Below are 24,190 nucleotides of genomic sequence, written 5' to 3' on the forward strand. Positions count from 1 at the left end.
ATGTTTGGTGTCTATGAACTCGTAATGACCTGGCGAATCATAATGGTGGGTCAGTTTTAGCATTTAGTGAACCTAGCAAAAAAGCCAAGCAAAAAACAAGTGTGGGATTGCACTTTTTTTGCAATTTCACCGCACTTGGAAATTTTTTCCCGTTTTGTAGTACACGACATGGTAAAATCAATGGTGTTGTTCAAAAGTACAACTCGTCCTGCAAAAAATAAGCCCTAACATGGCCATATTGACAGAAATAAAAAAGTTATGGCTCTGGGATGGGAAGAAAGGGAGCGAAAAACAAATATGCAAAAACGAAAATAACCCCGGTCCTTAAGGGGTTAAGGATGTCTTATATTGCTATTCAGGGAACTTTTTTTTTTTTTTTTTTTTTTTTTTTTTTTTTTTTTTAAATCCCCCTAGATGCAGGTCTGCGTTAGCCCCGAAGCAATTACCGTACTGCACTCTTCAACCAACCACAGGACTGCTGCGGCTTACGAAAGGTTACCTCGATCACGTACATTTAACCACTGGAAGATTTTATGATGAAGCACAGTGCAAGTCACCTGACCGCTGCAGCCCATCACAAGCTGTAGACGGCCCAAGGCTTGATGAATGGTGTTTTCATCACTTCTGATGCCAACCATTGATTGGCCTTTGGCTGGACCCAGGAGCAAGACAGAATGGGATTACGATTCATTTTGCCATTTTTCAAAGAATCCAAACTGCAAAGAACTGTTCAGACATTCCCTTTACTTACAAGTACATGCATGCATTGTGGATTTGATTAAAATTTTTCCACCGCGTAGCCAGCGTTTTCCCTTCACCCATGACAGCACCACCTGAGAGGGATCCGCCCCGCCAGGACAGGAACCTACTGAGACATAAGGGGCGGTACCTCTCCCCCGCTTCAGTTGGGTTCCTGTCCTGGAAGGAACCCCACTGTCGGAGGTACCTGTCATGGGCGAAGAAAAGATGAACCCAGCCCCGTCCCGGTGCAGGAAGAACAGGTGTCTCACCTGCAGCGTCGGCCGTCGGGTGCTGGATGCGCAGTCCCCGGGCCCTCCGGGGTTCCGGGTTCGTGCGGGCGTCGGTGGGATCCCCGGGGTCTGCGGGAAGCCCCCACCGCGCCGCCCTCCCCTCGCGCACGCCGCATCTCGATCCCCATAGCAGGGGAGAGACGCAGGCTTCTTCCGGCCGCTGACGTCAGCGGCTCGTTGCATGCTGGGTGCGCCCGCTGATGTCAGAGAAGGGCGACGGTATAATGGCGCCGGGTGCGACGCCGGCCGGCTTTCTGAAGAGGTCGGCCGGCGGTCACAGGGGGGGAAGGGGAGAGACACGCTCACCTGAGCGGAGGCGCGTTATTTAAAAAGAGGAGGCGGCAGCAAACGGCGGTGCAACATGGAGTCAGAGCAGGAACGTTCAGCGTCCCTGCCTCCCTCTCAGCCCTCTGGCAGAAAGCATGGAAGCCATTCCAGCAGCAGTCGCCCCAGCCGCAGGTCGGGGGGACTCCTCAAGATCCAAAGAGCGCAGGTCACGTGCCCCGACGCAGCCTCCGAGTCCGGTACTCTTGATTTCGGGTGGTGAGTGATCTTCGTGAATGTTAGCATTATGTTAATAGGGGCTTCTGTTGTATGCTTCACCCTGTAGGAAAGGCCCAGAAAAACGGGAAACAAGAAGAACAATAGGGATTGCGCTATATGTAAATCTCCCGTAGCAAGAGATTGGCAAAAAGATCTCTGTGCTGCGTGCATTCAGCGGACTATGGCGGAGGAAGCGCCTAGTTTCGCAGCCAATCTGATATCTGCCCTAAGGTCAGAAATGGAAGGCTCAATTAAATCCCTATTGAAAAAAGCGAAAAAAAAACAAAACAGGAAGGATCCCCCTAGTTCCCCCTCGGATTCCGCGTCAATGTCATCTCAGGCGGAAAAATCATCCTCCTCAGACAGCGACATGGGGGGGTAAACCATGTTTCCCCGTAGAAGACACAGACGCCCTCCTAAAGGCCATTAGAGCTACAATGGGCCTACAGGAAGAAAAGGCGGCTAAAACCCTAGAGGACGTCATGTTTGGGGGGCTTCAGGAGAGGGAAAAACAAACCTTTCCAGTAAACAAGAAAATCCAGGCACTTATTGAGAAAGAGTGGAAAAAGCCCGAAAAATCGGGGGCCCTTCCATCCACCTCTAAGAGACGATATCCCTTTGATCATAAGGATGCGGAGATATGGGACAAAATCCCCAAAATAGATGCAGCAGTGTCCAGGTCCTCCAAAAGGTCGGCCCTGCCCCTGGAAGATGCAGGGGTTCTTAGAGACCCGCTAAACAAGAAGGCGGACTCATATTTGAGGCACGCATGGGAAGCGACAGCAGGAGGACTAAAACCGGCGATAGCGGGCACTTGCACGGCACGCTCCCTCATGATCTGGCTGCAGCAATTAGAAGAAAAGCTGGCTTCAAGGGTCCCAAGAGCGAAAATCTTATCGGAGATGTATCTCTTGCACGGGGCAGCAGCTTTTTTGGCCGATACCTCGGCGGACTATGCGGATGACAGCCAGGGCAGCGTCACTATCAAATGCTGCTAGACGCGCGTTATGGCTTAAGGGCTGTCCGGGTGACCTTCAGTCCAAGGCCAAATTATGCTCTCTCCCCTACGATAGTCGATTCTTGTTCGGCAAGAACTTGGACGATATACTGGAGAAAGCAGGCGATAAGAAAAAAGGCTTCCCCAGATTCCCTACGGATCAGAGGAGACAGCCCTTTCGGAGGGGGAGATTCAATAGGGGGCGTCCTCCCGCTGATAGGAGAAGATGGGAGGATAAAAAAAAAAAAAAAAAAAAAAGGAATCGGGGTTTATGTTTGGTGGAGGCACCTCCACCTCAAAGAAGTCCCCACAGTGACGCCAGTATTCCAGTAAGGGGGGGGGGGGGATTGGCACTCTTTTTCCAAGCTTGGGAGTAGATCTCCTTCAACGCCTGGATCCTAACCATCCTAACAGAAGGCCTGAAAATTCCCTTTATTCGTCAGCTAAAACCCGTGGTCGTCATCACACCCATCAGGAAGGTGACCGAAGAGCAGGTGGCCTTAGAAACAGAGATCCTGACCCTGATAGACAAGCGGGTACTCGCCGAGGTACCACGCATACAGGAAGGAAAGGGGTTCTATTCACCCCTTTTTCTGATAAAAAAAAAAAACCCGATCAAACATTCAGGACAATCATAAATCTCAAACGGCTCAATCTATGGATAAGGAACTCGACCTTCAAGATGGAATCAGTAACTACGGCGGTGAAGCTGCTACACCAAGATTGCTTCATGGCCGTAGTCGATTTAAAGGATGCGTACTATCACATCCCTATCCACCCAGATTACCAGAAATACTTGAGGATAGCACTTTATATTCAAGGCATACTAAGGCACTTTCAGATCAGGGCTCTTCCGTTTGGCATATCTATAGCCCCGAGAGTTTTCACCAAGGTCATAGCGGAAGTGACAGCCTTTCTCCGGATTCACGACATGGTCATAATACCATACCTGGACGATTTTCTCATAGTAGGCAGCTCAGAGGACCACTGTACAGCGCAGTTGACCCGGGTGATCAACACCTTGCAGGAATTAGGGTGGATAGTCAATTTCAAAAAATCAAAATTGCAACCCCTAAAAAAAAAAAAAAAACAAAAAAAAACAAAACAGACCTTCCTAGGATTTATACTAGACTCAGAAAGGCAAGAGTGTCTGCTCCCAAAGTCCAAAATAGAAAAGGTGCAAAATCTGGCCTTGATGGGCCAAAACCAACCACGTATGACATTAAGAAGAGCAATGTCCCTGCTAGGTACCCTAACATCCTGTATTCCGGCGGTCAGGTGGGCTCAGTTTCACACGCGGCAACTCCAGTGGGAGATACTAACAGCACAAAGATCGCTAAGAGGGAGTTTAGAAGGAAAGCTGGAGCTTTCCTTAAGAACCAGAGACTCTCGCAACTGGTGGCTGGACGAGACAAATCTGACCTTGGGAATACTGTGGGACAGACAGACGTCAGATATAATCTTAACAGATGCAAGCTCCTCGGGGTGGGGGGCACACCTAAGGGGCATCATAGGTCAAGGTTCCTGGACGCGTCAAGAAAAGGAAGCATCCTCCAACCTGAGAGAACTATGGGCAGTGAGCAAGGCCCTAAGTCACTTTATTCCGCTTCTCCAGGGTCGAAATGTACGCATCATGTCAGACAACAAGGTAGCGGTGGCATACATCAACCACCAAGGAGGGACAAGATCACACTCCTTAATGGAAGCATCAAGAGACATTCTGAGCAGAGCAGACGAACACCTACACTCCTTGACAGCCTTACATATAAAAGGGGCAGAAAACAGAGGCAGACTTCCTGAGTCGCAATACCCTGAAGCAGGGGGAATGGGCGCTAAACCGGTCCATTTTTCAAAAAATAACTGCTTTGGGGGAAACCGGTGATAGACTTCTTTGCCAACAAACAGGCAAACAGAAAGGTTCTGCTCTCTAAACCCGAGAGAAAAACCATGGGCAGTGGACTCGTTGCACATCCAGTGGAACTTCAGGCTGGCTTATGCGTTCCCCCCCCAGTGGCTCTGATCCCAACAGTTGTCAGAAAAATCAGAAACAATCAAGCAAGGGTGATTCTAATAGCTCCATTTTGGCCAAAAAGGCCCTGGTTTGCTCTGCTACGAAGGATGTCCCTCTCCGATCCATGGGTTCTGCCAGAAATCCCGGACCTACTAGCTCAAGGTCCAATATTCCACGCTCAGGTCAAAGGATTCCATCTGACGGCGTGGAATTTGAAAGGTCGCTTTTAACGGATAGAGGGTTCTCCCCCGGTTTGGTGGCCACCCTGCTAAAGAGTAGGAAACCAGTGACGACTAACATCTACAGCAGAACATGGAATAAGTTCCTGCAGTTCTTAGGTAGGCCGTTAGGAAAAGAACCCCCGATTAATGCCATCCTGGAGTTCTTACAATCGAGGTTGCAGATGGGGTTAGCAGTGAACACACTTAAAGTTCAGATGCCTGCACTAGGGGCGCTCTACAACTGCAAATTGGCATCAAATAGGTGGGTAGCCAGATTTATTAAATCCTGCCATAGAGCTAGGCCTACCCCAATACCCCGGATAGCCCCCTGGGATTTAAACCTAGTGCTAGAAGCCCTTACAAAAGATCCATATGAGCCATTACATCAGCTACCCCTAAAGTTTCTGACCCTAAAAACAATCCTGTTAGTGGCCCTCACGTCAGCCCGCAGGATAAGCGATTTACAGGCTCTCTCAGTAAATCCACCTTATACGCAAGTCTTTCAGGATAGGGTAGTGTTAAGAACAGACCCCGCTTATCTGCCCAAAGTAGCATCAGATTTCCATCGGGGCCAGGAAATTGTCCTTCCATCTTTCTGCGAGAACCCAAAAAATCTGGGGGAGGAAAAATTCCATAATCTGGATGTTAAGAGAGCTCTCGTAGAATACATATCTATGACTAGCGAGTGGAGGAGGTCCCAGTCCCTATTCGTAGCTTTTCAGGGTGCCAGGAAAGGCTATGGGGTTTCAAAAGGGACTATTGCTAGATGGATTAGGGAGGCCATTAGTGTAGCCTACACAGCTAGTGGTATCCCGATTCCTGACGGCATCAAAGCTCATTCCACCAGAGCCGTGGCGACCTCCTGGGCTGAAAAAGCAGAGGTATCGATTGAACAGATTTGTAAGGCCGCTACCTGGGCCTCACCTTCAACCTTCTTTAAGCACTATAGGTTGAATCTATCCCTCCTCTGCTGACTTAACCTTCGGTAGAAGGGTGCTGCAAGCAGTGGTCCCTCCCTAAGGTGTTTCGAATCTCCAAAAATCTCTCAGGTGGTGCTGTCATGGGTGAAGGGAAAACCACCATGGTTACTTACCGGTAGTCGGTTTTTCCGGAACCCATGACAGCACCCGTATTATCCCCCCCCCCCTTTTCACCATATGGGTGTGCACAATTAGTAGGGTGTTTTTTGAGTGTTGTGGCGTTGGATTAAACATGTAACTAACCGGGAAGTCCTCTCAGTGATCTGTAACCCAACTGAAGCGGGGGAGAGGTGCCGCCCCTTATGTCACAGTAGGTTCCTGTCCTGGCAGGGCGGATCCCTCTCAGGTTGTGCTGTCATGGGTTCCGGAAAAACCGGCTACCGGTAAGCAACCATGGTGGTTTTTGCAGCACTCCCATATCAAAATCCACGCATGGATTTTGTTGAGAATTTCACCCCATGCATTACAAGAGTGAAGACAATAAAACTTGCTGCAGATTCAAAAATCTGCGCCCCGGAGCAAATTATGCGGGAAAAATTTTTGCAAGTAGAAGATGAGATTTTTAAAATCCGCACCATGTGCATCATCTTCCCCAAAAGGGAAGGGTTGACTAATTTTTCGCAGGTAGTATTTTTTGCAGAAACAGTTCTTTTACAAGACTGCCATGTTCCAAGCCATAATTTTAATCTTTACGTTGACAGAACATATAAGGGCTTGTTTTTTTTTTTGTTGAACAAGTTATTTGTCAATGGTGCCATTTGGGGCTGCAAATTTTTTTTATTTACCGGTATTTATTTTTAAGCTTGGGAAGTAAATTCTAGGAAAGAACACAAATCACCATTATTGATTAGGGATTTTTTTTTTTTTCCCTGTTAAGTATTCTTTTCATTATATGCGTTACTACAAGTGTGGCAATATTTTTTCTAAATGGGTTTAATGAGTTACTGTATATTGATTTCTAAGTGGGATTTTTTTTTTTTTTTTTTTTTTTTAAACCTTTTTACCCTCCAAGAATAAAAAAAAAAAAAAAAAAAAAAGCTGCACATGTAGCATTAGGCTGTGTGCTCACGTTGCCTTTTTTAAGTGTTTCCGCAGCGCTTTTAGACACGCGTTTCTGCCGTGGAAACGCTTAAGCAAAGCATCCCATGCTATCATAATTGAATTCGCACATATTGTGTGAATGGTGCGTTTTTGTCCGATGCAGAAACTCTTAGCAGAAAAAAACGCAGCATGTTCAATAATTTTGCGGAAACACGTGCGTTTCCGCATACATACAGTTGTATTGCAAAAACGCATAGGAAAACGTATGCTAAAACGCTTAACAAAAGCGTCAAAAACGCTTACAAAAGAACGCATGCATTTTCCCGGGAAGAGGGTGTGCGTTTCCGCTCAGGAATATTCTGCTTCAAGAAAGCAACGTGGGCACATAGCCTAAATGTTACCATTAGCCACATTTGGAACAACTTAGAAAAGAAAATATATTTCACTTATTTCTCTTTTAAATAAAATATTCTATCGGTAACAGATTTCAGGAACGGTTCAGCAGGAAGAGGCGAGAAACCCCATTATTTAATTGACTCTCATTTTGTGTGAAATATTCACTGAACCACATATTCAGCGAGTGCTGAACCGAAATCCTCTCCAGCCAATTATAAATTCATTTACTGATGAAAATTTGTAAATCTCAAAATTCAGCTCTGCGTCTTTACACTTTATTAAAGTTTATGGAAAAGAGTGAAGGGAAGAAAAACATTTTAATATTTGATGCCGCTGCATGCTGAGCGCTTAATACAGGGACAGAAGATATTATTTGATGGCGGATTGGAAAATAACAGTTACGCCAGGCTACGTTAATGCCTTCAGTGTCCTTACTGATCGTGCAATTTTTCTGTTTTAGGGTCGGAGAAAGCCAAGCTCCTCTCTCACGCACAAACCACAATACACTTGTATATGAGGAACTGTACAATTTACGGAATATGAAGAATGGCGGCATGGAGGGGTTAATATGTCTTTCTGCAGCACTGTGGGAAAAAACATAAAAAATTGCTTCGTTTCTAATAGTGATGGAGATTGCCAACACTATGCAATGCAGTTGCAAATCTTTATATAGTCAAGGCCTGTTTCACACTTCAGTTTTTTGAAGTCAGTCAAAATCCGCAGTTTTTCAAAAAAAAAAAAAAAAAACCGATCCGCCACTTTTTTTGGCGGATCCGTTTTTTTCCTATTGACTTGCACTGCGGCGAATTTTGACGGATGGTCATCCGTTTTTTGACGGATCTGTCATAATTCTGGTGTCCGCTGTCTTGAGTGGACGGACAATGAAACTTTTTTTGTCTGCGCTAAAACAGCGGATAGCAATGGATCCGTCACTGACAGCCATGCGTTATAGTGGATGCCTATGGGCGGCGGATCCGTTGCCAACCGTTAATTGACGGAATACGCCAACGGATCCGCCTTTTTATACTGAGCATGCCCGGAATAAATTCCTTTCATGATTTTTAATTTCATACACTAGCGACTAAAGCGGATTCGTACCAAAAATGGATCCGGTGTCACAAAACGGATCAGTATTTTTTCACACTCTGGCGGATATTGACTGTCGCCAGAAAACTGGAAACAGGCCTTAGATGTTCAGTCTTTACATCACTTTTTTTTTTTTTCAATGGATTTGCGCAAAAGACAGAAAAAACACTGATAAATGGTTCCCTGTGAGGGCAAAATGGTCTTCAAATGATTAAGTTCTGATTACCTGAAGTCACCAATAGGGGGGGCTCCATGCAATATGGATGTATACAGCAACTACAAAGCTCAATAGGAACTGATGTGTTTGACGCAGAGCTCCCCCATCCACTATCGTCATGCGCCTCCATTGAAGATACCCTGCTGCACAATATTTCTGCAGGCCGCAACAATTTAAAGAGGTTTAATACAACACAAATGGGCTCCAACAGGGCACTATAGCACCTCTGTATGGCTCAGATCTCAATCTTAGGCACAGTCATGTTGCAGTATGTCACAATTGCGCCATATCATGGAGATATTCCACTGGAGCAGCACTGAACCAAGGGAAGAATAACCAAATAAGATGATGCACACCGCACCTTGCAGTCCCATTAAGTTTAATAGGCGGGTCTCATCCTCTAAATGCATTAACAAAAAAATATATTATATATATATATATATATATATATATATATATATATATATATACACATATACACACATACACACACACATATTTTATTTACTTTTTAAAGCGTATCATACACTTGCATTAACCTTTGAGTGGCCGTTTTGCACATGGACAGCATGCAGACCGAAAAGAGCTCTAGGGGGTTTCTTTCCAATGAATGACTTTAAGGGTATGTGCACACGCTGCGGATTCTGCTGTGGATCCGCAGCAGATTTGGCCCTGCGGAACCGCAGCCGTTCCGCAGGCAGTGTACAGTATAATGTTGTCCTATGGGTTTTCAAATCCGCAGTGCACACGCTGCGGATTTTTCCATGCCGAAAAGCTGCGGTTTCAAATCTTCAGCATGTCAATTCTTTCTGCGGATTCCGCTGCGGTTTGACACCTATTCCATTCTCCAGGTGTCAAACCGCAGGGGAAAACAGCTGGCCAATCCGCAGGAAAACCGCAGGTCACTTTACCTGCGGTTTTACCTGCGGATCCGCAGGTGAATCCGCAGCGTGTGCACGCAGCCTAAAGGTTGGAGTTTGAAGACTTGTTACAGGAGGTTGTTCTTGTTCTTTGTGCTCCCAACATGCGGTTTCTCATGTTCTTATACAAAATACATTTTTTCTACAGGCTTTCCTTTAGTCTGAACGGCTTCTAAAAAACAGCATAAAAAACATATGTAACATGCACAAGTGTGAACAAGTCGGTAAGGCAATGCTCACACCACCCAATGGCTGACACACAAGAAAACACAAAATAAATTTGAAAAAATACTCTGCAGTAAAAACATGACAGTAATCAGCAAGTGCTGTATAACAAATACAGGGTATTTAGTCGATATGTTTTTTGCAAAAAATATATATACCAAGCTGCTTCACCACGTCACGGTAACCCTTCACGAAGCAGTCCCTATCTAACGTATTTAAAACCTGAACATCTGAACAGTGTCTAAAATGAACAGGATTCGGACAGGCGCTTCTTAGTATGGGCTTGTGGTGCAGGACAGCTCATTTATGTGCATGTTACACAGGAGAGGGGTGGTGTGAGCATTGTCTTACCGACTTGTTCACACTTGTGCATGTTACATATGTTTTTAATCCGTTTTTTCCATGCTCAGCATGGTTTGGGAGACCCCACCCCCATCCAAGATAGGTGCCACCACTGTAGGATCAGATAACATCCAACAGAGTGTTGTCCCGAAATACTAGAGATGGGGGGGGTCTACCGAACAAGTCAAACATTTTACTAATGTAATGTTATGGGCATCCCATAGCACAGATCATCCAACCCACTGTTTAGATATAAAAAAAAAAAAAAAATCATTTATATAAAGTAAGCAAAAAGTCTTAAGACACAATAAAAAAAAAAAAAATTGGTCTTGCAGGAAAATAGAAAATGTACTGTTTGTTTTGCCAATATAATGAATTACAGCCATTTGTCAGGGGTCCCAGCCATTCGAGAGATAATATTAAACACATTTTCATTGCCCTTACAAGTTACAACATTAAAAAATAAATAAATAAATAATCCAAATCTGACAACTGTACTTGAGATTAGTATTACAGATTGCAGCTGATAAAAGTATATGCCTGGAGAGAGACCACAAAAATAAAGTCACTAACTCCCAATGGTATCCACCAGAATATTTGAGCAGCTGGAAATCACTTCTTCTAACAGAGGGAAAAAAACCACAGGAGCAGAAGTAAAAAATGCAAGATCATCAAGCAGAGCCTGGGAGATGTAACACAAATCACTGATCCAACCAAGTGAATCACAGAACAGTTGGGAAGCTGCCATGATCACGACAGATATCAGAGACAGTGAGCAAGACGGAGCAATTGTCAGACTGCGAGTCAAGGACACCCACAGGACAGTGCTCAGCAGTCCTAGCAGGATCGGACACCCGGACTATAATATAATGATAGTGATTAGAAGACTGCCAATGCGATAATAAGCACCACCAACTCTGCAGAGCCAACAACCGTCATCAGCCACCATTATATATGTGCTGAAAAATAAATGATACTACACTCCAAAATGATTTTTTTTAACTAAGTGATACGCGAACGTGCTGAGATAATGTGTTATCTGAGCATCTTAGGCATGCTTGACTACTATGTTAAAGTCTCCGCGCCTGCATGTCTCGTGGCTGTTCAATAACCACAACACATGCAGGGATTGCCTCGCAAACAGGAAATCCCTGCATGTGTGGTGAGACATGCAGTCACGGGGAGTCAAACACAGTATTCGAGCACGCCGAAGTCACTCGGTTAGCTTCTGAGCATGCTCAGATAACACCTTATCCCAGCATGTTCACTCATCAATAACTGACACTCTTGCTTATTGGATGTTTCTGGAAAACCTCTAGATATGCATTTTGTCATTATTAAAGGCTCATTAAGTTATCCCTATTCAAAAAGTTGGGTGATACCTACGCAGACTGGTGGGGGTCTGACTACTAGGATCCCCATTGATCAGGAGTATGGGGCTCTGTAATGAGTGTCATTTATCATCTATGGAGATGCTGAAAAAAGGCAGCAACGTTGTATATGGCCATCTCCAGCAGTCCCATAGAGAATGAATGCAACAGGGCAAATTTATGGACATCACTATTAGCTGGGAGTTGTAAAACCCTCACTGATCCTAAGATGATCATTTTAAAGAATAGCCATTGTTTTAATTTTTTGCATCCATAAATTGATAGTAAACACGAAAATAAGAAACGTAATGTATCTTATTAATGTAATCTGCTTCTTTCTCCTCCTGGACTGATCATTCTCAATTCACAGGTAAACTCCGCCTACAGTGAATACAGATTTTCCCATTACTAAGATAGGAAATGACAGGCGGTGTTGATTAAGCTCTATATAGAGCTGTGTAGCTCATTTCAGGAGAACTTGCAGCAGAATGCCTGTCTGCCTCTAGCTCCTCCTCTCATTTCAGGAGAACTTGCAGCAGAATGCCTGTCTGCCTCTAGCTCCTCCCCCTCCCCTCATTTCAGGAGAACTTGCAGCAGAAGGTTAATTCAACTTTCTACTCTCGAAAGCCTGAATATATGAACAGCAGGACGTTTTTCCACACAAATTAAAGAGACAATTAATTTCTAGAATTTTGTAAGCACTTTTTCCAAGGTTTTTATGAGGGAACCCTCTTTATTCGTCCCTATAGGGTCCATTTTTTAAGGACCACAAATACGGACACACGCACACCCATTGTATTGAATGGCGGTGTGCACGTCATGTTTTCCCACATGGACTGTGTGGTCGTGTGAAAAAACTAGCAGACGTGTTTTTTCTCGGTAGCACGGAGGAAATGCAGAATGATCATCGGTGTGACACATACACAAATAAAAAGATTCAGCGGCTGGGAAAAGCAGTACAGTTAAAGCTTTTCCAAGGTGCTGACTTCAACCCTCATCATCCTCACCTGGTCTCCCTGTGATTAGCAAGACCAGGCGATGCTGACTACAACTAACAGTGTGGGGTCCTCCCAATATTTGAAAACCAGCGCAGATGAAGCAGACAGCTGCACGCTGCTATTTTCAGGCTGGGATGGTCCATAGTGAATGACCTGTCCCCAGTCAAAAAATAGAAGCCCTCAGCCGTCCCAGAATTGGCACATTACAGGATTAGATGCCCCAATTCTGGGGGTTTACGCTGCTAATCCTGATGCCCTGGTGCTTTGGCAATCAGGGTAATATATGGATTTGATGATAGCGGTGATTTGTCAGAAGTCACAGCTACCATCAAGCCCTGGGGTTAGTAATAGAGAGGCATCTTGGTCACTGATTAAATCTCACTGACATTTCTATCTCTATATTTGCACATTGAATGCCTAAACATTTGTATTCTTCATTCTATTCCAGTACTTGCCACAGTAATGGTGCACATGAATCCTACATGGATGACACACATGGACAGGTACGCCACACAGATGGTGTCGTGCTGACTTCACCGGTACTGATTTTTCCAGTATCGGAATCACCAAAATGTGTGAAGAGGGCCCAAGACCGTTTTCAAACTGTGATTAGCATCCACAGGGGTTTCTATCTAAATACACGAAAAACAGGATTAAAGGGCTTGTCTGGAAATTTAACATTGATGGCCTAGCCAACTGATTAGAATGGGGGTGGAAGTGCAGTAGCCAAACACGGCCACTAAACAGTCAAAGCTGTACAGCTCTGTAACTGAGCAATGTCGGCAGCCGCCGACACAGGGTACAGTTAATCTGCTGGGAGTACCAGGTGTCGCACCCCCACCGATCAGACATTGAGGAACAATCCGAAGGACAGGACATCAATATTTAAGTTTTGGACAACCCCTTTCAAAAAACGGAACAGTTAATGGAGTAATTGAGAAGAATTAGGCAAACATTTAAAGTTTTTAACTATGACCAAGGTCATTTCTTTAGGATTTTTTTTTTGTTTATAGAAAATGATGTATGGAAAGGTCATGGTTCAGTCATGTCTTATTGTGGTGGCCTTAACTCTGGATACACATCTGAGGAGGACGCAGAACTAGATCTAACAGATTTTCGGAGATTTTTCGATCGCTTCACAACATGTGGTGGTGGGAGGCTTTAGGAGGTGGCAGGACATGTGTATTTGTATTGGTACAAGCAGGAGTCATGCGTAGGAACAGCACTTCATTCACCGAAAATGAGATGGCCACTCCAATACCTTCATCATCAATCCACTTCAGTGTAATAGGCTGCCCCTGGTGTAGGCTGCACATCTCCCTCACTTCGTCGCACAGTTCATCGTAATTCATCGAAGCTCCCAGGCGAGTGATCAGGATATCTCTGCAAAAAACACACAAAAAACAGTCAGACGGGTAAGACGAATTGATGTTGGAAAGAAGAGTCAGAGCATTGACATTTACAGCACAGGGCGGGTTATATTCTCCCAGTGATATCATCACGATGTTGTACAGGATATTAATCCCAGGAATGTATCGGTATGAACATTTCCCACGTACAGTGCCTACAAGTAGTATTCAACCCCCTGCAGATTTAGCAGGTTTGATAAGATGCAAATAAGTTAGAGCCTTCAAACTTCACACAAGAGCAGGATTTATTAACAGATGCATAAATCTTACAAACCAAAAAGTTATGTTGCTCAGTTAAATTTTAAGAAATTTTAAACATAAAAGTGTGGGTCAATTATTATTCAACCCCTAGGTTTAATATTTTGTGGAATAACCCTTGTTTGCAATTACAGCTAATAATCGTCTTTTATAAGACCTGATCAGGCCGGCACAGGTCTCTGGAGTTATCTTGGCCCACTCCTCCATGCAGATCTTCTCCAAGTTATCTAGGTTCTTTGGGTGTCTCATGTGGACTTTAATCTTGAGCTCCTTCCACAAGGTTTCAATTGGGTTAAGGTCAGGAGACTGACTAGGCCACTCCAACACCTTGATTTTTTCCCTCTTGAACCAGGCCTTGGTTTTCTTGGCTGTGTGCTTTGGGTCGTTGTCTTGTTGGAAGATGAAATGACGACCCATCTTAAGATCCTTGATGGAGGAGCGGAGGTTCTTGGTCAAAATCTCCAGGTAGGCCGTGCTATCCATCTTCCCATGGATGCGGACCAGATGGCCAGGCCCCTTGGCTGAGAAACAGCCCCACAGCATGATGCTGCCACCACCATGCTTGACTGTAGGGATGGTATTCTTGGGGTCGTATACAGTGCCATCCAGTCTCCAAACGTCACGTGTGTGGTTGGCACCAAAGATCTCGATCTTGGTCTCATCAGACCAGAGAACCTTGAACCAGTCTGTCTCAGAGTCCTCCAAGTGATCATGAGCAAACTGTAGACGAGCCTTGACATGACGCTTTGAAAGTAAAGGTACCTTACGGGCTCGTCTGGAACGGAGACCATTGCGGTGGAGTACGTTACTTATGGTATTGACTGAAACCAATGTCCCCACTGCCATGAGATCTTCCCGGAGCTCCTTCCTTGTTGTCCTTGGGTTAGCCTTGACTCTTCGGACAAGCCTGGCCTCGGCACGGGAGGAAACTTTCAAAGGCTGTCCAGGCCGTGGAAGGCTAACAGTAGTTCCATAAGCCTTCCACTTCCGGATGATGCTCCCAGCAGTGGAGACAGGTAGGCCCAACTCCTTGGAAAGGGTTTTGTACCCCTTGCCAGCCTTGTGACCCTCCACGATCTTGTCTCTGATGGCCTTGGAATGCTCCTTTGTCTTTCCCATGTTGACCATGTATGAGTGTTGTTCACAAGTTTGGGGAGGGTCTTAAATAGTCAGAAAAGGCTGGAAAAAGAGATAATTAATCCAAACATGTGAAGCTCATTGTTCTTTGTGCCAGAAATACTTCTTAATACTTTAGGGGAACAAAACAGAATTCTGGTGGTTTGAGGGGTTGAATAATAAATGACCCTCTGAATAAACTTTTCACAATTTAAAAAAAAAAAATTAAACAAAGAAATAACATTCTTTTTTGCTGCAGTGCATTTCACACTTCCAGGCTGATCTACAGTCCAAATGTCACAATGCCAAGTTAATTCCGAATGTGTAAACCTGCTAAATCTGCCGGGGGTTGAATACTACTTGTTGGCACTGTATATTAACAGCGCACAAAAGCTCATAAAAGGATCTCACACAACTTAATGCTCTTCGCTTCTAAAAAGGCGTTGAGATAAAAGTAACAAGATTAAATATAATGCAGAAAATAGATTGTGATCTAAAGGGTTCAAGACCAAAATTAGGAGGCACTACTCACTGATGTCAGCCATTATTCACAATATCAAAAAAGGAAACCACAGCATCTGTTAATTAAAATGGTAGCCATAATATTTCAGAGACAGAGGTGAAGTTATGGCACTTAAATAGTAAAACTTCTTATTTTACTATATTCATCATACAAAATGTGAAGGACAGAAATCACTCTGCCTATGGCTGTTTCATGTCTCGAGATGCTTTCTGAAGGCTTACTTAAGTTTCGCGTGTCGAGGCGCTTACTCAAGGCTCACTAAAGCGAGTCTTGAAAAAGCATCCGGAGAGGCGAAACGGCCATAGGATGATTGTTGTCTATCCTTCCAGTTTTTACTCACTCTGTATAATAAAGTAAGAAGTTTTACCATTTGGCAAGTGCTGTAACATCATCTCTATAAATGGAATAGGGCTGTGCTCATTACAGGGAATGAATGCCTTGACAAAGCATCTGGAGAGGCAAAACAGCCATAGTCTGAGTGAGGTCTGTCCTTCCTGTTTATAATATCCAGTATACGAAACTGGAGTAAAAAGTAAGAAGGGCTGTGTTCATTACGGGGCACCAATCTGCAAAGTCATGTTTTCTTTATTTAATGGTGATATTAAGACGCTGTGCAAGAGTCATATATTATACAGGACGGAAGTCAGGGGGAATTTTTTCTTATGTCGCGTGGGGCATAAGACTTTTTAAATAAATCAAACTCACTTAGGTGGGTTGTTTTTCCTGATGTAAGTGTTTATGATAATTCACATTTAATAAGATTTGTGATAGGTTTGTGAGCTTGGATGTTGAGCAACAATTAATATATCCGTAGACAAATGTAATCCCCTTAATGAAGGCATACCAAATGCAGAGGGGGGCAGACCCCTTTAAAGATGGTAGAGATTACAGACTAAGGGTGTGTGCACACGCTGCAGATTCTGCTGCGGCTCCGCAGCGGTTTTGGCCGCTGCGGCTCCGCAGCAGTTTTTGCTGCGATGTACAGTACCATTATTCCTTATGGGAATACAAAACCGCAGTGCAGACGGTGCGGATTTTTCCACGTGGTTATGAAACCGCAGAAAGAATTGACATGTCACTTCTTTCTGCGGATTCCGCTGCGGTTTGCCATCTCCTCCACTGAGAAGAAAAACCGCAGGGCAAAACCGCAGAGCAATCTGCAGGTCTTTTGACCTGCAGATTTACCTGCGGATTTTACAAAATCCGCGCGGCCAAATCCGCAGCGTGTGCACATACCCTAAGGATAGTGGAAATAAAAAAAATGGACTAAAACCACAATATTGAATTTGCTACACTGAAGCGCTACAATTAAAACCTTAAAAAGGGGGGTGTCAAGTCACATCATATTGGTGAATTATCTATTGGATGGGTCATCAATAGTGGGGGTCCAATACCCAGTGCGCTCATCAATCAGCTCACATCAGCCACCGGATGTAAACACTTTGAATGGAGTTGCGCTTTGCAGCTTTGTTCAATGTGTAGTGGATGCTGCCGGGGACGACAGAATGGATTCTAGTCATAAGGATCTGTGCAAATAACAGCTGATAGGAGGGAGCGCCAGGTGATCTCATATTGATGAGCAGATCAATATGATTGGACAACCCCTTTAATGCAACTGATGGTCGAATAAATTTTTACTATATTGAGATTTGATTTATGGGTGTTATGCATGATGAATTCAGATAGTTTGTTCATGTATCTGTGTTTACAGTCTTTATTGGTTCTATGCATTGAATGTATTCCTGCAATACTTACTGCTGCCAGAAGAGGTCTCTCTAGTACATTTATAAAAAGCGCTTAAAAGGGGGAAGTGAGTGAGTGTGTGGCTGAGCCAGAAGACATGGCAGGCAGTCAGACATTATCTGCTCCGAGTGGAACAAGTTTAAAAAGTCCAAAATAAGGGGCAGCAGAAAGATGATTGGTAAGGTGAATGCAGTAACTTTCAGGTCAGATCTTGTAAAGTGCCCAAGAAGGTTGGGAGCATGGCGCAAAAGAACAATAGAGACCAGAATCGTGGTGACAGAATATAAAATGTGTAACTTTTCTAGGAGGAATCTATTTGACATTCAGCCCCACATAAATGGGATTTTGAAAAAAATCCCATTCATTGTGGCAACTATAACGTAAAAGACACAGGGAAAACCTGCGTTGGCGGTTTACATGCTCACACGATAGAAACGCTTGTGAGCTCTGCAAATCCAGTAGAGAAAAATTACCATCCTGTAGAAAACCATATCAAAGAAAAGCACACAGGCTAAGTTATAATAATAATATGGACTAAAGACCCAAGTGCAAGTGTTTTAAGGTTGGTTTGCTTTTGTTGAAGAAATAAAATATATAGCCCATTGACAGATCTCAGCGGTATCCATAAAAGCAAGTGGGAATAAAGAGAAGTTACAAACATTTGAGGACTGAAATTTCATTTCACAAAAAAAGGCTATATAATGAGGACAAATAGCTACTAACAAGAAATAGTGGGAAAATGTAGCAAAAATTAAAGGTTTACTCCGTAATACGAAGGGTTTTGGTTTTGTTTTTTTTGTTTTTTAAATATAGGAATATCAATGTGTCACTACATATTAGGTACTAAGTTGTCAGATTAACTGTCTCATAAAATAAAAGTGTCCCCTTATCTCTAAGGGTTGGTTGACCTATTTATCACATGTATTCAGCCAGTGGATATACGCAAAGCCAAACACAGCTGATAACAGTTATGCATCGGTCCACCAAGTGGGGAAAAAAAAAAAAAAAAAAAATTAAAAAGCTGCATACAAGGTTTTCAGATCCGGCTTTAGGACCGACTGAGAACAACAACTGAGACGCCAGACGCTAGAACTAGTGATGAGCAAACGTGCTGGCATAAGATGTTATCTGAGCATGCTCGGGTGCTAACCGAGAGTCTTTGGCGTGCTCAAACACTATGCTCCAGTCCCTGCAGCTGTTAGACAGCCGCAACACACGCAGGGATTTCCTGTTTGTTAGGTAATCCCTGCATGTGTTGCAGCTATCAAACAGCTGGGAGACATGCAACTGCGGGGACTCGATCATATTATTCAAGCACGCCGAAGTTATCACCCGAGCATGCTCAGATAACACCGTATCCAAGCATGTTCACATACCACTTAAAAGCAATCCCATAAAAAAAAAAAAACAATGCGATTAGTTCTCAAATCATAACAGATAACAGGCTACATGAAAACATTTTAAAAAATGCAGTACTTTATTTCAAGGATGGGAGCATACCGCTCTGAAACTCACCTGAAAAGACGTGCTTAAGACATGCTAACAAGAAATATCGTGCACTGCAATGTGAAAACAATTTGCTGTGTACACATTCAGTCTTTTGAGCTTCCTTTAACTGTTTAAATCTAAGGAAGCCGGAAGGTGGTTTAAAAAAAATGACCGATCCATTCCTCTGGTAGCTTCTGGTTGAAAGCCACTATTGTAAACACAGAGTTCCACCAATATCATCGTATGAGGGCTTATTTGTTTCCCAGACTAGTTGTACTTTGAATGATACCATTGATTTTATCATATAATGTACTGGAAAAACGGGAAACAACTCCAAACGCCGTGAAATTGCAAAAAAATTTCCACAATTGTTTCATTTTTTTTTTTTTTTTTTTTTTTTTTTTACACCAGTGACAAAACAGCCTTAAATTACACAGTCAGCGGTTTTCCCGTAGTGTCTACGTCTTGCAAAATCTGGAGAATACACCAGCATAAAAAAAAAAAAAAAAAAAAAACCACCTTATACTGCAGACTCTAGCGCTTCTTTCAGCTATACACGTTGTCAAAATTGTTGGTACCCTTCGTTTAAATTACAGAAAAACCCACAATGTTCATAGAAATAACTTGAATCTGACAAAAAGTAATTGACTATTTATGAAAAGGAACAAATGAAAGTCGGACATTGCTTTTCAGAAATGATTGTACCCTTAACTTAATATGTTGCACAACCTTTTGAGGCAATCACTGCAATCAAACGATTCCTGTAACTGTCAATGAGACTTCTGCACCTCTCGACAGGTATTTTGGCCCACTCCTGAAGAGCAAACTGCTCCAGTTGTCTCATGTTTGAAGGTTGCCTTTTCCAGATGGCATGTTTCAGTTCTTTCCAAAGATGCTCAATAGGATTTAGGTCAGGGCTCAAAGAAGACCACTTCAGAATAGTCCAATGTTTTCCTCATAGCCATTCTTGGGTGTTTTTAGCTGTGTTTTGGGTCATTTTCCTGTTGCAAGACCCATGACCTGCAACTGAGACCAAGCTTTCTGACACTGGACAGCACATTTCTCTCTAGAATCCCTTGATAGTCTTGAGATTTCATTGTACCCTGCACAGGTTCTAGACACCCTGTGCCAGATGCAGCAAAGCAGTCCCAGAACATAACAGAGCCTCCTCCATGTTTCACAGTAGGGACAGTGTTCTTTTCTTGATATGCTTCATTTTTCCATCTGTGAACATAGAGCTGATGTACCTTGCCAAAAAGATCCATTTTTGTCTCACCTGTCCATAGGAAATTCTCCCAGAAGCTTTGTGGCTTGTCAACATGTAGTTTGGCAAATTCCAGTCTAGCTTTAAGATTTTTTTTCAACAATGGTGTGCTCCTTGGTCGTCTCCCATGAAGTCCACTTTGGCTCATACAATGATGATTGGGGCGATCTGACACTGATGTCCCTTGAGCTTGAAGTTCACCTTTAATCTGTTTTGCTGGGCTCTTTAGTTACCATTCGTATTATCCGTCTCTGATTGGTCATCAATTGTCCTCCTGCTGCCACGTCCTGGGAGGTTGGCTACAGGCCCATGGAGCTTAAATTTCTGAATATGAGCAACTGTAGTCACAGGAACATCAAGCTGCTTGGAGATGGTCTTATAACTTTTACCTTTAACATGTTTGTCTATAATTTTCTTTCTAATCTCCTGAGACAAGTCTTTCCTTCACTTCCTCTGGTCCATGTTGAGTGTGATACACACCATGTCACCAAACAGCACAGTGAGTATCTGTAGCCCTATATACAGGCCACTCACTGATTCCAAGATTATTTTTTAAATTCTATGGAAGAATGGTTGAAAAGCAATGTCTGACTTTCATTTGTTCACTATCATAGATATTTTAGTTATTATTACTTTTGTCAGATTCAAGTTATTTCTGTGACCATTGTGGGTTGTCAGTAAACGAGGGGTACCAACAATTTTGACCACGTGTGTATTTCAGTGTCCAATAATCCCCGTTTTTTTTTTTAATGCAAAACCTGCCAGTTCTCAAAGACACAGGTTAAAAGGAACGCAGCTGTGTCATCACTATGACAGAACGTGACTAATACTACAGTAGAATAAAATGTTTCTTCATGTAAATCAGGGTAAACTAACAAAATAATTGGAAAATTAAGATATGTAGACGACGTTCCCATTTAAGTCATTACTGTGTAACAAGTTTATAGCACATTTGATGAATCGGGGCAAAATAAGTTACATCCTTATCAGATTAGGTATTATAACAGTGTAACAAGTTTATTAAAAGGACACACACACACACACACGATGATACATTATGACAGACAAGAATTCAGATGCCAGAGGATCAAGCTGCCATCACCTGCAAGATGAACGCTCTAAATCCCGTAGGGCACTGAGGATATCACTAATCAATGAGTGTGACGAGACCTGAACTTTACATACAATACTCGGCAAGTAATAAACATTTAAGTGCCTCTTATATTACCATATTTGGTTTATTAAAGAAAACCTGTCCACTCGACCAGGTTAATACATTTCCCATAAAACAATTTCCATTCATACAATTTTGCATTATACAGTTTTTTGGCATCTATTCTGGAAATGCTTGAATAAATTGACAAGTGGTCATTACCATTCACCTTGTCGACAAAGTGTGCCCACACAATCATCGCTGATGAGGTCATTCAGACTGTGTATTACTGCAGCATACTAACATAAGAAATTATTTAATGCAATTTATTCACTGCTAAGAGAAATAATAGGAGGCTCGCAATTCCTCATTTCTTGGTATTAAGTTTCTGAAACTATAAACAAAACCCTATTATAATAGTGAGGAGCACAAGTGCTTGTTACTTCAGTTTGTTGAGGGTGCTCGGGTATGCACTGAGTTTGCCGTGGGTGCTCAGATGAGATGTTCGAAACCCGCGACCGCATGTTTCAAGGCTGTTAGCCATAAATCATGCCGGGATTGACAGTTTTTGTCAGGCCATCACCACATGTATTGTGTCTGTCTAACAGCTGTGAAACATGCGGCTGTGGGGACTCGAACATGTCACTTACCAAAGCACCTTCGACAAACTCGAGTAACGAGCACTTGCGCTCATCACTAATGTCAAACCTTATAAATATGTGGACAGATACTCAATAATACAGCTTCTGGCGTATATTTGTACGTAAGGGTAGACAGACTATACTGTTAGGCCTCATTCAGACGTCTGTATTTCATGTACATGTCCTATCCACGTAGTCATAGTCTTGGATTTTCGGGGACTTGGCCATCAAAAAACAAACATATCCATATATTTCGTCCAAATCACAAAATCAGACTCTCCCTTCAAAGGATCTGGGAAAAAATAAAAGTGGATAGCACAAGGATGTCAACTGAGTACTGTCCACTTATTTTCTTACCGTCCGTCCGCAGAATGCACATGTGACTGGCTCTGTGTGCTTGTTTGGAACAAAGCTGTGCAATTTTTTTTTTTTTTTTTTTTTTTAAACACACGCTATTTTTGAACACTTTCTCAGCACACTGAAGAAAAATTAAGGTTTGAACCCAGCTTAACTGGTAGGAAAAGCTTGGATTTTTTTTTTTTTTGTAAGAAAAATTGATGAAAACTCAAAACGAACATACCCTTGTGATGCTTTTAACCAAAGCAGTTTTTCACTGCTAATGAAAGAAAAAAAATAAAAGAAATGAAGGAAATTTAGGGGGATTTTCCAGTGAACACATGTTATCACCTATCCTTAGGGACTGATTGATGGAGCACAGAAATTTTACTCACAAAAAAGGGCACTTTTATCCCCACTGCAGGTTGGATGACCAAACACTGCTCCATTCATGCTCCATGGGGCTGTCGGGAAAAAGGTGAGTGCAGCGCTTGGCAGCCACATAAAAAAAAAAATGAGTGGAGCAGCAGTCGAGCATGAGAATTGCCACAAAATTCTAACAGGCATGAGAGTACTCCATTCTGCTGAACAGTTAGACCACACCATACTCCAAACAGGTGATTACAGGGGTTGTCTTGTAAAAACAAGTTAACCCCTGTAATGCTGACATTTAAGTGATTGGGAAACCAAAAACTACTTTGGCATTGAAAGCATGGCATAAGAGAATATTAATTTGAAGAGTCAAAGTCTAGAATGGCAGGACAGAGAAAGGCTCTTCCGGGTAAGAATTAAAACAGAGAACATTCTGGCACATTCTGGAAAAACGAGCTCCACCTGTCCGCTACGCACTCCTACATCTAGTAACATTTCCGTTATTCTTAAACTACTAATCTGCTTAGGAATTCATGAGCTTCTCCCAAGCTGTGACTGATAGGCATATGTAAAAACTTCCCGAAAATAAGCTATGCACATTAATGACAGAAGCATTTGGTTATACCATTTGTTAGCGGCCATTTTGTCATTCCAGCCAGCCTCTCCCCTAAAGCACTTATACCAAGTGATGAACAAAACTATTTGTACTGCCTGCAATTATCCCAACCAGCGACGTCACCGACATGTCAGTCACACAGAGACATGCAGAACGCGTATGTCCGGTTAGTCTCTATTTGCTGTCTACGTCAGATATAAGCCGGAAAATACTTTCACATGTATAACTGCAACTCAAGCCCCTGTATAGCAAACTCCACCTCAGTATGACACAACACAACATCCTACTACTCAGTAGACAAGCCGGGGAAGTCAGCAGGTAGGAGGTTCGCAGTGCTCTGGTCCGGCGGCCAGGAATTTCCAATGTGGCTGCATACATTTACGCTCAACTCTAATCATTACCACGGCCTAGTTTCTGTAAAAGGCATAGGAGTAAATATAGAATTGTACCCATACAGTCATGTAGAGAAAAAAAAAAAAAACCATGCATACACAGTGGTGTAAAAAAAGTGTTTGCACCCTTCCTGATTTCCTATTCCTTTGTATGCTTGTCACACTTACCGTATATACTCGTGTAAGCCGAGTTTTTCAGCACTTTTTATGTGCTGAAAACGCCCCCCTCGGCTTATCACGAGTCAAATGTCCAGAAAGCCGGCTGGGGAGAAGGGAGCAGCGGGTCACAGGAGGCAGGAGCCAGCAGCTGTAACTGTACCCGCTGCAGAAGAGAAATTAATATTCATTTCTTATAGCAGCACGCAGTGACAGCCGCCGAATTCCAGAAGACATCCTACTCACCCACTAGCGTGCCCTCGGAGCATCTCCATGGTTCCAGCTTCCAGCAGCTCTTCCGGCGCAATCACGTGGCGCCGCTCATTAAGGTAATGAATATGCGCT

The 24,190-nt window shown here is 43.2% G+C and overlaps 1 protein-coding gene across 2 annotated transcripts in view; it reads right to left on the reverse strand.

Moving 5' to 3' along the window:
- The window catches only part of PRKCZ (protein kinase C zeta), a 285,933-nt gene that overhangs the window by 251,579 nt on the left and 10,164 nt on the right, over nt 1-24,190 (reverse strand). For both annotated transcript variants that reach the window (XM_073585407.1, XM_073585406.1), the window contains exon 3: nt 13,640-13,761. In XM_073585407.1, coding sequence (XP_073441508.1) covers nt 13,640-13,761 — 122 coding nt within the window. The remainder of the gene's footprint in view (nt 1-13,639; nt 13,762-24,190) is intronic.

The sequence above is a fragment of the Dendrobates tinctorius genome, unplaced genomic scaffold (genome assembly GCF_039654945.1).
Source record: "Dendrobates tinctorius isolate UK_male_01 unplaced genomic scaffold, ASM3965494v1 ptg000086l, whole genome shotgun sequence".
NCBI classification, from domain to species: Eukaryota; Metazoa; Chordata; class Amphibia; order Anura; family Dendrobatidae; genus Dendrobates; species Dendrobates tinctorius.